Source organism: Phoca vitulina, unplaced genomic scaffold (assembly GCF_004348235.1).
Source record: "Phoca vitulina isolate PV1807 unplaced genomic scaffold, GSC_HSeal_1.0 scaffold6, whole genome shotgun sequence".
Taxonomy (NCBI): Eukaryota; Metazoa; Chordata; class Mammalia; order Carnivora; family Phocidae; genus Phoca; species Phoca vitulina.
Window position 1 is genome coordinate 54,731,440 of NW_022589709.1, and position 15,116 is coordinate 54,746,555.

Here is a 15,116-nt window from a genome sequence, read left to right on the forward strand (position 1 = left end):
GCGGGACTTGATCCCAGGACCCCGGGATCATGATCTGAGCTGAAGGCAGACTTTTAACCAACTGAGGCACCCAGGCGACCCACATAAAGATCATTTAAGTATAGTAGGATATTCCTGTTCATGGTGCCCCAGGGGTTTTGAAGTCCACAAAGAAAAGGTTTTTTTGGTAATCAAAAATGAACTTTCTATAGAATGTTTCCTACAGTTGCATATTACTGAATTTTAAAAATAGCTTCCAAAATATTTTATTTTTATTAAAGTAGAGTTGACGCACAATGTTATAGCAGTTTCAGGTGCACAACATAGTGATTCAACAACTCTATACAGTATGCTGTGCTCGCCACAAGCGTAGCTGCCATCTGTCACCATACAGTGCTATTACAATGCCATCGACTATATTCCCAATGCTGTGCCTTTCATTCGGTGATCTATGCATTCCAAAGCTGAAGATTACTCAATGTTTTAATAACCTGCCTGTGTTCCAGTTTTTAAGATGGAGGCATAAATTTGGCATTTGTCCGTATCCCACTGGAAGACTTAAAAAAAAAAAAAAAAACAAGATTGAGAAGCAGAAATGCAAACTCTATCTCTGACATCATTAGAAGAAGGTCCAAGCCACAGAAGAGATGGAAGCACTGGCAACAACATAGGAGACGGAGCACAGGGGTAAGATCTGGACAAAGCGGTGTGCAGAGACCACTGCTGCCTATCTTAGCAAGAGCCCACCAAGTAGTTCTCAAATGTTAAGGGCACCCCTGAGGTACAAAACCTGAATTCCGTTTACAGTAATGGTAATGGAATTTAGGACTATGAGAAATCCTCTGGACCCTTCTTGTGGCAAAGGTGAGGCCAATCAAAAATTTAAACAGATAAGGCATATTTGCAGGAAACAGACCGTTGTTACGGCAGTGTCAGAGAATGAGATTTTTCATTGAAAACCGCCTCCGTGCCTATTCCCATTAGCCAGGGAGAAATAAAGCCTATGCAGACAAAATGCATACATAAAAAAAATTCCTTCTAGTCTGGAGCATGGCAACATGGCTCTGGTCTCTCTCTGACATGAATCTTCTGTAAGCGGTTGGTCTAAGAAACTTGCTTTCAATGACGAGTACTCAAAAATGTGCCAGCACATGATCTATATAAAGACACTAGGAGGAACAAAACAGTGAGAAAAGGGATATAAAAATCAGAAAGAAACAAAATCAGAAAAGAACCGGCAGATGAAGAAACCCCAACAGAGAAATGTTTCCACGGATACAGAGGACAATAATGAGAAAAACAAACAAGATCAAGTAACTCAGAAGCAGGAAAATAAAAAAATCAGACAGGCTTCAGATTTCTCCACAGCAATATTCTATACTATAAGACAGAAGAGCAATGCATAGAAAAACCTCAAGAAAAACAAGTGTCACTTCAAAATTTTATATCTGGTCAAAATGTAGTTCAAGCCAAAAAACCAGGCAAATAATTTTAAATACCAAGAACTTGGGGAATACTTTTCCTCTGAAGAAGGAAGATACTTTACTAGAAGACACATTTCAATCAACAAAGAGATGACTGGAAAACCAATAGTAAATGAATATTTTTAAATATATAAATATATTTAAATATATGTAAGAATATATATTTAAATACATACAGGACCAAAACAAATGTGGGGAATATGATTACAGAACAGAGCACAAGTGTTATATTCTCAGATAATGAAGACAAATGGAGAAAGAATGTAAGAGAAAGTACACCTATTGCCTTGTCTTTATTACATAGGGTCAGAAAAATAGCATTTAAAGCTGACAAATCAAGCACACTTAAGAGAAAAATGAGTACTATGAAAGGTAGTGTGTCAACCAGAATTGGGTGGTGGAGAAGAAGGAAAATGAGGGAAAAAAGAGGAAATATACTAATTTCAGCATTACTTACATTAGGGAATTAACAAGGTACAGCAAAGGTAATCAGAGGACTAAGCATATTAAATCAAGTTATGGTTTTAAAGTAACCACTAAAGCAAAAACACAAACCAAAACAAAGAAAACCACTACATGTTAGAAGTAATTTTAAAAGTTATAAAAACAAAGCATAACTGAAACCTAAAATTAAACATGACATGTCTATCTAGATGGGTTAAGTTAAAAGAAAGACTAGCAGTGTATCATGAAACAAAGTTCAAATCTATGTAGTGTACAAGATACACAAAAACAAACCAATTCAGAAAGACTGCAAATAAAAGGATAGGAAAAGGTGTATAGGAGGCAAATACAAACCCAATTAAACCAAAGAGGCATAAAGAGATATTAACATCAGGCAAGGTGAAATTTAGAGTGGAAGCATGAAACAAGACCAAGAGAGGCACTTTGTAATGCTATAGTGACAGATTCACAATGATAAATGCATCAGTGTTATATCATAACTGTACATATATATGCACCAAATGGCATAACTTAAACACACATAAAGGAAAAAACTACAGGAGCTACAAAAAGAAACAAACATTCTTAAAAAGGGACTTTAATTCATCTCCTTCAGCTCATGACAAATTCGGACAAAGCAATCCCCCTGGCCAGACAGGCAAACTTAGAAAGTTAAAGCAGCAGAAACTAGCAACTGTGTATCCTTTTCAGTCTTTGTCTTTCAATGACTTCCCTAGCAGGAGATGCAAATAGATCTCCTTGATATTTTCATTTCTAATTAATGATAAACAAGGGTTCTCTAGCCATATTTTACCAGCTGGATAAATAAACTGGCTTGGTTATTTTTGCTGCCCTAATATCTTCTTCTACCACATATGAAATGTTTAACATATTTCACATTTTCTTAAGCCTTGGAATAGGACCTCTTGGGAAGGGCTCTTCAAGAAGAGGGGTATTCCAGGGTTCCAGCTCTAACTGTCCTTTACTGCTTGTGACAGCAGGGAGGTCCTCTCTTCTCTCTCTGACCTCAGTTGCCTCCATTTATTTGTCCAGAGACGGGGCGGGGGGCGGGGGCTAAAAGATCACTGAAACTGCTTCCAAATAAGAGTATTTGGGTTGAACTAAGAAATGTAAGATGACCCCACTTAAACAGTGAGTTGACCCAGGATTCCTCATTCATCTGAGGTAAATTTCACTATGGAGAGCATTAAGTTAAACTGTTCTGAAAATATTACATAGTAAATCAATCATTTGAAATTTTCACTTGAATTACTTGAGAAATTTCTCTCAGAGTAGAGCTTCCCTCACTGAGTCTCCCCAGAATCTTGGCCAGCCCCTTCTAAGTAGCAATGCATGGTAGGTCCTCAACTGCAAACAAAACATCCTTTGGAGGCACAGATACGGATGTAGGTTGCCATGGCACCAAAGGCATTGGTCTTTTTATGGGAACTTTTTCTTTAGGATACAGTCAGAAGGGAAAAATAAATAAAAACAAGAACAAATGAAGGCAGTCAAGTCTTCCCAGTCTTGACTCACGAATGTGCACCCCAAAGCCTTACCTGATTCAGAGCTAATGCCACAGCAAAACAAGATGCTCTCCTGGAGAGGACTTCTCCTTTGATCAGGGCTTCTTCTCTTAATGTAGTACAGATTTTCAAAGATTCAGGGCTATTCTGGCAGGAGACAGAATTGCTCAGTAAATAAATGTCATGCACCTTGAAGTTTAATAAAATGATTAATAGTGTTCAGTATTTCAGATTTCCTTTTGTAAGAATTTCCCAGAGCCTATCTCAAGCCACTTAAGAGATTAAGCCCCATATAGACACTACTTGCAAACAGACCTAATTATCTACACATTAGCAGTTCAAATGTCTACATTAACTTCATTTGTAAAGCCCTTTGTCAATTTTCTGAATTGGGGCTTTTTGACCACCAAGTGTACAGGTCTCTTTGTATCTGGGCAGACTGGTTTCTAGACATAAGTACCATAATGTAAAGGTGTAAAATCTCAGTTTGTTACTATATTAAATAATAGTGTAAAGCTTAGCAACACTAAAAAGTTTTCCTGAGGGAATTTCCAATCTGAAAATATCCATGTAAGTAAAATACTTGAAAACGTGAACACTTACATGAATGTAAGCCATGAAAGAATCCCATGAAAATAGAAACCTTAAAAACAAATCCACGAACATGAACAACACACAAACCAGCAGACAGCAATGGTAAAACTGAATCTTCTTCCTTTGTACATGCTATAGGTGGATTAGGTTTATGAAAACAGCATTAGCTTTGCATCTATGTCTATCTGTCATGACACAATTCACAACTCAAAACCTAAAGTAAAAACTGAATTTGATGAGCAAAGGCAGTTCCCAGAATTGATCTGTAATTTGTAATGGCTGACTATTTCAATTTTTCAACTCTCATCTCCACTGAGTAAAACAAGTTATTTTAGACACAACATAGGGGAGAAATGTCATCTGGCCTTCCTAAATAGCATAATTAAATTCTCTCCACTTTATTATACACTCAGGGAGGCATCTCTAAAAAGGTCAGAAAGCTCAGTGTTACAGTGCTGAATAAGCTGACACTTAAGTGTTGTGTGTTTGGTTGGCCTTCTGTTTCACAGAAGAAGAAAATGGTACAACTGGGAAGGATGACATAGGGACGCCTGGGTGGTGCAGTCAGTTAAGTGTCTGACTTTTGGTTTCAGCTCAGGTCATGATCTCAGGGTTGTGAGATCAAGCCTTGTGTCCAGCTCTGCACTCAGAGCAGAGTCTGCTTGTCCCTCTCCCTCCCCTTCTGCCTCCCCGCCCCAGCCCCCACTCACACACACACTCTCTCTCTCAAATAAATAAATAAAATCTTTAAAAAATAAAGAAAGGACTACCTAATAATCTAGCGATGAGCCAACTAAGACCCTCAGGGGCCAAGTCTAACCTATGGCTAAAAATGGTTTTCATACTTTTAAAGGTTTGTAAGAACAAAAACAAATTACAATGTGCAACAGAGATCATATGTGGTAGAGACCATACATGACCTCTAAAGCCTAAAGCGTTTACTATCTGGCCTTTTATAGGAAAAGCTTGGGGCTCTTGAATTCAACCCTTTCATTTTACAAATAAATTAAGTGACCACTTCAAAGCCAGTTAATGCTAAAGTTGAGACTAGACTTCAAGTTTCTCAATTTCCAGGATGGTTTTCTTTCCACTATAACCCTACTGCCTCTCTTGTTTTGGAAAATTGGTATTGCTACAATTTTCAGGGAAGTGTTTTAATGGCCCATGTTCTTCCACCTTGCCTGGTGTTCCTTCATTTTTGCCATAATAAGGTTTTGTTAAGTTTCCAAAGTTTAAATGACATGAATGTCTAAAGTAATGCATAGAACTTTGGTCGCTGCGCTCTATCAGTCATCCTTTATTCACTGATTCATTCAATCAATGAGGGAGAAATAGTTTCTAAGTATAAAAAACAATCCTGATACAATAATGACATATGGACTTATAAGTCATGTTTTCTGTCATCAAAGAGTTCATTTTAATGTCACATACATTTACTAAAGATCAATTGTATACCAGCGTGCTGTTAGGTGCTGGGATACAAAAATGCCACAAGCTTAACCTCTAGGGGGGAGGATGAAACGTCCATTCACTTAGAATAACGTCAGGCAGTGGTAAGTGTCACATAGGTGATACAAATAGAGCACAATTAGAGAATGTGGGGCAATAGACATTACTTCCAACTTTGAACCACTGAAAAATTTACAGATAATAATAAAGTAGCCCTTGAGTTCACCAATGAAGGATGGTCAGATTTCCACGGGAGAGAACTACAGAGAAGACTTGCCTAGTGGAGTCTAGCTTGAGCCGGATAATAAGAGGACTGACTGACTCTACAGCAGAGCTTGAACCCAGCATACCATTTCTTGTTCTCCCTATCTACACAATTGCCAGAGAAGGGTGAAAGATGATAAAATTGCTTTTCCCATGATAAAACTGTGTGATGTGGCTAACTTGAGTTTTCTAAAAAAGAACACATTTAAAATGGAAATATCTGTACCAGATGGAAAAAAAAGACTTCAGAGGAACTAAGTTTTTCTTTGTAGAGAAAAAAAATAATAAATTCTCTCTCAAACACTACCCACAGTGCTCTAAAAGTTAAGGGAAGACATTCTTACCAATTTGTAGCAAATCGCAAAAGCAAGGACATAAGTATCTTTGTTGAACTTCACATCTTGGCTTTTCATCTCTATCAGTACTTCCAATGCACCTACCAAAAGTGACAAGTGGGTGGGCAGTGTTAAATGGATCCAAATGAGTTCAGAGTCCTTGGCTATTTATCCCCAGAGTTCTAATCTGTTCAGTACCATCTACTGAAAAGTGTATTCCAGAAGCACAATAAAAGCTATCTGTCAAAGTCACTTAGCAATTAACTAAATTAAAAAAAAAAATTAAGTCATACAGCAAGAACTAATATTTAAAAACCAATTATACTTTCAACATAAGTAAAATCTGGGTGTTTAGCTTAAGGCATGACATGAGATGCAATAAAGTTGTTTTTCAGACTTAAAAGAATGAAATCTCCATAATTCAGCCACTCATCATGAATATAAGCATCATTTTTGCATGGTCCACTGTTTTTCCTAACTGCTATACCTATACCAGCAAAGACAGAATTTTTCAGCAAACATAAATTCCAGTACTTACTTGAATACTTGCCTTTGATAAATAACATATCTATCAAAATATTGAATGATGTGGAATCTGAGAAGAAACCTCGTAAATGCTAATGAAAAAAAACAAAACAATACCAGTTTGGTTAAAAGCTGTAACTATTTAGTGAATACTTATTCTTATACTCCATCTTCTCTATCCAGGACTTATTTTTGTGTATACTTTATCCATTTGGTTCCCTGAATTCTCTAATAAATTTCTGATACACCAGGATTTATTTTTTAAAAAAATTCAAATGCTGCCCACTCTTTTGGCTGTCATGCCTTTGGCAATGGGCACACCTAACAAGAGACAAGAGGTATGGCAAGAGCTCTCTGAGTTTCAAAAATACACTGAAGAACGTGTTTATTAAACATGGCTCTCCTGACTAGGAGAAAAGAAACAAGCCAATTCACCCTGATAAGGGTGGTCCTGGAATGTGGGTGGCAGCATATTAATATGAAATGGCAGGTATAAGCATGCTTGAAGACTAAGCAAGGAGAGTCTTACACAACTATGATCCTCTTCTGGCAAATGAATAATAAAGAGTAATTCACTTTTTGAAATAATTCACTAAAAGTGGTTCCTGACATTTTTTTCTCAACATTTTTAATCTCATGATAATACAACACATGCTATTGAAATATGCCATTAAATGCCCTGCTCAAGTTTGTTCTTATTTTGAGAACCTACTATGCAGACCCTGTTCTAAGAGCTGAAAATAAATGATGAACAAGACACATAAGCCTGCCCTAACTCTAGTGGGGCTTATAGTCTAGTAGAGCTTAAATTCTCGCATGGGAGACAATGAACAAGGGAGTAAAACCTGTGAAAAAAGTAAAAATGTAATTTCAAGTATCAATAAGGGCTATGAAGAACAATGAAGCAGGAAAAAGGGACAGAGAAGATGATAGAAGGTCGTCAGAGAAAGCTTTCTGAGAAAAGAACTCAATGAAGTAAAGGAGAGCCTCAATAATGAGAATGTAGACCACTCTAGTCTGAGGACACGGGTATGGCATGTCTTAAAAAGAATAAGAAGGCCCAGAGAGGAATGAGCAAGAGGGATGGCAGGCAATGAGATACTATAAGGGGCATCTAAGTCATGATCAGGGGTCTGAATTCTACTCTAAGTGAGATGGGGAGTCCCCAGAGCATCCCTGTCCACAGTGTACGCCATCTATGTGGTTCTATATTTTCAAGTAGCTTCATTAAAAAAGGTAAAAATACATGCAATCAGTTTTAATAATGTTACTTAACCCACTAAATTCAAAATATAATTTCAACATGCAATCAATAAAAAAATGAATAAAGTACTTTATTTCTTCTTTTGTATACTAAGCATTTGAAATGCATCGCGTATTTTACCCTTATAGCACATGTGGTTTGAACTAGCCATGGTCCAGGGGCTCTGGAGACACACGCCGCTAGTGCCTACCGCACCGGCAGCACCACAGGGTTCTGGGTAGGGGACACACTAAATTAAGAGTGGAAACAGGATTAGGCTTTAGGTCACTGGACTCAAATTCAGTTTATTTTGCTACTCCAGGAAACTTGGTTGTATATGAGTATTTCAGACATGAGTCTAAGTTAAAAGAAAACAAAAACAAAGTAAAGTTGCATTTTCTTTCTTTTTGTTTTTTATCATTATACTCATGGCTATCACTGTAGTAAAGTTTTCATTTTCCTTTAATTACAACATATAATTATTGAATAGTCAAACAATACAAAAAGGTATAGAGTAAAAAGTGAGAATTTCCTGTACTTCTACCTCCTAAAGACAAGCAGTAGGGGTTTCATTAGATTCTCACAGATTTTTAATACATATATACTAAAATGTAAATATGTATATTTCTTCTTTTAGGAAAAAAACAGGTTCAAACCAATCCACACTGTTGCGAAACCACCTTTTCTCTGGTAACTAATATTTTATAGTCATTTTTCTAAACGATGGGTGTCCTTAAAAGAGGGGCAAGCCAAGAGTTAACAGCTCCACCATGCACAGGACACTTGAGATGAAGAGTACTAGACAGAAAGACAACATAGGAGGGTTCCAAAAAATACAAAAGTATCCCAGGTGGCCAGCCCTGGCTCCAAAATAAATGTTTCTGACCATGCATAAGTTTATGTCTCTAAGACCCAGTTTCATCATCTGTAAAATAGATAGATTAATAGTATCCACCTCAGCAGGGTCTGTGGGAAACAAATCAAACAGATACAGTGCTTAAGCACAGTGCTGAGGACACAGTAAATAGTCAATAAATAATTACAAAAATAATCACTGTTATCTTTGCTTTAGGAATAGAAAATCAGAAGATGTGAAAGTATTCTGAAAATAGAAAAGCACTTTACAATGTGGCCATCAACCAGAAGTAAAAAATACAACCACAAAGGAGAAGCACATGAGGTTAGGAAAGGCAATCTTAAAGTGGTAGCCAGCCTTAAACTACTGCCCACTAAAAGCTTCTCAGAGAGGAGGTCAGTACCAGGTCACACCCAAAACAATTTGTACATACAGCTCTTCTGCACCTGTCCTACACCTCTGTATTAAAACACCTAGGCCTTTTCATAGCAAGGACTCCAAGGACACCTTAAAATGCAGGTCAACACTGATTCCTTCAGCCCAGCAGCCTTGCTCTGAAAATCTAACCCAGGAATAAGTGCGGAAGAGAGATGCCTTCGTTAACATCACTAAAAACACCCCATGCTCAGCACAAGGAAATCACATTGACAGGGAAAGCAATCAGGAGACAATAACCTGGTCTTTGATGAGTTCCACTGCAGATTCCTCAAGATCCAACTCATAGCACAACCTCATGAAAAGTGGTCCAAATTTATACTCTCCGAAAGTCACATTTCTGTTCTCTGCATGGTACCTGGTAATCAAAATGATTCCATGAGCCAAACAGTGGATGCAGGGAAAAGGACAGAAAGATTGTGGCATATACTCTGCTAAACATTGGGGACACAATAAAGCATGAGGTACTCTCAGTCTGGAGGGAGAAAAGTACAGAAATGAAGATAATCAGAGGAATTCTGGAGTGCAGAAGTATACCAGGCATTTAAATAAAAGTGTCAGATGCCCACATAATCATGTGAAATAAAAGACTGGAAAAATGTACATTGTAATCATCTTCTCAATTTATTAACAACCCGCTAGGACTTAGGGTTAGCATATGTCAGGGAGTAACAGGGACCTTGCATCAGCAAGCCCATGACAACGGCACTGTCTCCGTGTAGACCTCATCTAGAGAGGAACAAATGGAAGCAGTGAAGTGATGCTATGCTCTGTCCCTCTCAAATCTGACTTCTCCATATAGGATGGCAGACAAACCCTACAGATGTACTTTACAATTTAGACCCATCTCTGTTTTTCTCTGCCCAGGCAAAGGCATATGTGAACTACCATCAATTAACAATTGAACAAATTAAACACGATTCTGAAGTTTAGTTTTACGAAAAGGCTAATTTCAAAGACAGTGACATCTTAGATGTGGCTTGAGATTTCTACAAGCAGTCAGCCACCAGTGAGAACTGTAGAACTGAAAATTGCTAGCATAAATTTACTTTCAATAACCAACTCTTTCTGTTTTAGACACCAAGAAGACAATCTGGTGACAAAATAAGTATCTCATGATTACATGTAAACCAGATTTTAGTAAGACTCATTATGTGAATAAATCACACATACCATGGGGAGAAGCTGACTTTAAAGACAGAATACTTTTTACCCTGCTGAAATCACAGAAGAAAGTCAGAGTAACATTATGGATAGTTTATCTAAACATACATACTGCCAAACAGAATGACGATATGTACTTTTTTTTTTTAATTTTATTTACTTATTTGAGAGAGCAAGCAAGTGAGCACAAGCGAGAGAGAGCACAAGCAGGGGGAGGCGGGGGGGCGGGCAGAGGGAGAGGGAGAAGCAGACACCCCGCTTGAGCAGGGAGCCCAACAAGGGGCTCCATTCCAGGACCCAAGGATCATGACCTGAGCCGAAGGCAGATGCTTAATTGACTGAGCCACCCAGGCGCCCTGAGAACATGTACTTTTAAAGATGCATTTCATAATCGAATTATAGAAGTAACAAAATATATTCATTGCTTCATTACAAGTTATGAATTAAATTATGTCAAAGCTTCAGTTGTATACCTTAAATATACATGACTTTTAGTTGTCAATTATACCTCAATAATACTGGAGGGAAAAAAGAATTAAGTTATTAAAAGCAGCATAGTATAGTGATTAAGGATTTTTAGACTCTGATTCCAAACTGACAGTTCAAATCCCAGCTCTTTTACTAACTGTATAATGATGAGCAAATTAATTAACCACTCTATGCCTCAATTTCTTCATCTATAAATGAAGATAAAAGTTCAACTCAAAGGGTTTTTGTGAGGATTAAATGAGATGACATGCTTAGCACACAGAAAACCTTCCATGTATGTTAGCTTTTAAGAAATGTAAAGTATGCTGTGGAAAAAAACTTTAAAAATCAAAATATCCCAAAAATAGCATTATGAAAAATTTGTGCCAGATTAAAAACAATGCAAAAACAAAAGTTTTCCCTATTTAGAGGATATTTACACTAATAAAAACGCTAGAAATTCACAGAGATAATATATTACCTCTTCTTGACAAGAAATGTTCAAATCAGAGAATCTAAAAATCTCCCTATAAACCACATAACAGCAGGTGGTCAAGATTATGGAGGGATTAAGTTCCTCCTCATTTTTGACTCAATAAAGAGCTTATGTTCTGGCTCATTACTATTCTTCCCCAGCAGTGGGGTGCCTGTCTCAGCAAGAGAGAGAACAGGATGGTTAGGCCATGGACCTGCCCATCTTCCCACTTCTTCTCCACAAGTAAAGGGAAGAGACAGCAATTCGGCAGAGTTACCAGCATCGAATTAGCTTTGGGTAGTAAAAATAGACTGACAGTAAAACAGGCCAGAGGGTCTCAATGATTCAACTTTGTGAAACAGAAAACAGAAACAGAATTAGGATGCTAATACTGTGTGACTGTAAATTAGCATAACCCTCCTAGAAAATAATCTGACACTTTGTATCGAGAAGTTTTCAAAGATTCCTATCTTCTGATCACCACCAAAACATAAAGAGTAAATTTTATGCATAGAGTTGCTCATATGGCATTATTTATACTGATGAAAAATCAAATAATGCAGACATTCAACAATAGTGGCACAATTAATTAGAAAACCTGACATACAATGGAATATTGTAAAGCCATTAAAATATAATTCCTAAGTATATCATATTTTTAAAAGATTTTATTTATTCATTTGACAGAGAGAGAGCACAGGCAGGGGGAGCAGCAGACAGAAGGAGAGGGAGAAGCAGGCTCCCCACTGAGCAGGGAGCCTGACATGGGGCTAAATCCGAGGATCCTGGGATCATGACTCTAGCCAAAGGCAGACACTTAAATGGCTGAGCCACCCAGGTGCCCCAATTCCTAAGTATATCATTAACAAGCAAAAACATATATGCTAGAATACTAACTAGAAAACACTATCATTATATATACAACAGTTAGAAATGTGTAAATAAACCCCACCAAAACCACACAATCTTTGCACACAAAAAATCAGTGAGAAAATGTATAAGAATATCAACAGTGGTTGATCCATTCAGAGGTGGAACTCTTGCTTCTCCCCCTGCATGTGGGTTGGCCAGGTGAATTGCCTTGACCAAGAGAATGTGACAGAAGTGAAGCTGTGCCAGCTCTGGGCAGCTTTACAAGGCCTGCAGCTTCTACTTGTGCTGGGTGCTAGTGCAGCCCAGGCTAGACTCACGAATGGTGAGACATTCCAAGGGGAAAGAAGGGCCACATGGACTCAGGCATCAGAAATGTAAGTGAAGCTTCTTGGACCTTCCAGCTCAGCCTAGCCAGCAGCTGACTATGGATGAGCAAGTGACTAGCTGACACCAACAAAGAGCTGCCCCACTAACCGGCTTCAATTCCTGACCCACAGTAATAATAGAGAATAGACAGTAATAGATAATAGAGAAGTAATAAATAGTTGTCTTGTTAAGCCATTAAGTTCTGGTGTGTAACAGCTAACCTTAGGGGCTTTGGGTGGCTCAGTTGGTTAAACGACTGCCTTCGGTTCAGGTCATGATCCTAGGGTCCTGGGATCGAGCCCCACGTCAGGCTCCCTGCTCAATGGGGAGCCTGCTTCTCCCTCTCCTTCTGCCTGCTACTCTGCCTGCTTGTGCTCTCTCTCTCTGTCAAATTAAAAAAAAATTAAAAGTTCTGGTATACAGTAAGAGACAACTGAAATATCAGAATTTATGACATATTTCTTCTACTTTTTTGGTGTTTTCCAACTTTCAATGAATTTAGTGTAATTTTGTGTTTTTTTCCTTTTTAAAAATAACACAAATTTTTTCACATTATAAAATTGATAATGCCCACTATAGACAAGTTTGAGAAATCAAAAAAGTACATATTTAGAGAAAAAAAAATGTGTAATTCCCAGAGAACCACAGTTAACTTTTGGTACATATCCTTCCAGTATTCTATATATGAACACCCTGTAGTTCTCTCTATAAATGTACAATATATGCAGGTCCATGTATAGAAATATATTTTTCAAGAATGGTTAAAAAAGGGGCGCCTGGGTGGCTCAGTTGGATAGGCGACTGCCTTCAGCTCAGGTCATGATCCTGGAGTCCCGGGATCGAGTCCCGCATCGGGCTCCCTGCTCAGCGGGGAGTCTGCTTTTCCCTCTGACCCTCCCCCCCTCATGCTCTCTCTCTCAAATAAATAAATAAATAAAATATTAAAAAAAAAAAAAATGGTTAAAAAAAGGGGGGGTGGGGAGATGGGGTGGCTGGATGATGGACAGTGGGGAGGGTATGTGTTGTGGTGAGCGCTGGGTATTATGTAAGACTGATGAATCACAGACCTGTACTCATGAAACAAATAATACATTATATGTTAATTAAAAAATAAAAAGGCCATGAACTTAATTTCAGAAATGAAGCCTGTTGATTTCACGTCATACACTTCCTGAGTAAGCGAAACCTTTGCTGGGTTTCCCAACAGCAGGCTATGATTACCCGTGAGTTCCCCTGACATGAGAAACTGACAAGGGATCAGAGACAATGGAACATAATAGGCATACGCCAGGAGGAGGGAGCCGAGCCAGGAGTCCACTGAAGTGATCCAAATGAGATACGATGAGGCCTGAACTAAGACACTGGTAATGAGGGCAGAGAGAGGAAGGCTAGAGATGAGAGATACCAGGGAAGTGGAAGCAGTGGGATTTCTTATCCTGTCAGGGAGGAGAGCAAATGAGATTAGGGGAAAGAGGCTCCCTAGTATCTGTCCTGAGTGGTCAGTGCAACAGAAAACAGAGCAAAAAGAAGCAATCTGAATGTGAAGACCTAGGGGACATAGGAGAAGAGTTCATCAGGCTGGTGATTTCTTGAGGCATGAATTCTGGTTTTCTATCCTCAGTACCTGGCACATAGAAGGAATCCAGTAAGTGTTTGATAAATGAATATAAATGTCTGGAGCTCAGTGCAGGCATGTGGACAAGAGATTTAAAAGTCATCAATGCACAGGTGACAGCTGAAACCTTGTTAAGTGGATGAGATTGTTCAGGGAAAAGAACAGAGTGAGAAGAAACCAAAGCTGGCAGAATTCTAAGGAAATGCCTCACCTGTAAATGACATTTTTAACCAGTTCCATATCATCCCGGGAATCGCTCAAATGAAGCAAGGTTTTCAACTCCTCCTTCAGGATGAGCTTGTTCTGAGTCAATTTCTCTTCCATGTTTCTCAGATAGGTTGCTGGAAGAAAGCATGGTATAATGGTCATCACTCAGGCTGACTGGGACTATCAGGAATCTGACCTCAAGAAGAAGGGGACACTGGATCCTGGCACATTGCAAAGGGGCATTGAGAGGGGCTCATGACCACGTAGCTCCCATCACTGGCTAGTCTCCTCAAGAACAGTGTCACAGAAGGTCTACGAAGCAAACTAGCTGTGCTACAGGCCAGAGGCCCACTCAAAACTTTCTAACATACAATCTCTGGGGGTAGGAACACAAGAATATGCAATCTGAACTACCTGGGTGATCCACACATTAAAGTTTAAGAACTCATGTACCAGAGGCTTACCTCAAAACTGTACCTATAGGTGACCCATTAGAAAAAAAAAAAAAGTAACCAAGACATCCAAACCATCAATTGGCAGGGTACCTAGCAGGAAAAGTGAAAGGAAAATATGCAGTGAAGGTGGGTTTGCCCCAATGGCTGACCCACACAATTCAGGAATATTTCACATCTCTTTCATTTGGTTCAACTCTACCACTCATTTATCTTGGTCTCCCTACTCAGTTGTTAGAAAGCATGACACAGAACTACATAATGCACAGGGGGTAAAAAAACTACCCTCTAAATAGCAGCAAACACTCTCTGTAACAGAATCATATCAAGGTGATTACGCTCTATCTCTGTTCCCTATCTTG

At 38.5% G+C, this 15,116-nt stretch overlaps 1 protein-coding gene across 3 annotated transcripts in view; it reads right to left on the reverse strand.

Moving 5' to 3' along the window:
• The window catches only part of PTCD2 (pentatricopeptide repeat domain 2), a 43,725-nt gene that overhangs the window by 24,364 nt on the left and 4,245 nt on the right, over positions 1-15,116 (reverse strand). For all 3 annotated transcript variants that reach the window (XM_032404244.1, XM_032404243.1, XM_032404245.1), the window contains exons 3-7: positions 14,307-14,436; positions 9,375-9,492; positions 6,614-6,692; positions 6,085-6,176; positions 3,467-3,580 (exon numbers count right to left, since the gene is read on the reverse strand). In XM_032404244.1, the coding sequence (XP_032260135.1) occupies positions 3,467-3,580; positions 6,085-6,176; positions 6,614-6,692; positions 9,375-9,492; positions 14,307-14,436 (533 nt within the window). The remainder of the gene's footprint in view (positions 1-3,466; positions 3,581-6,084; positions 6,177-6,613; positions 6,693-9,374; positions 9,493-14,306; positions 14,437-15,116) is intronic.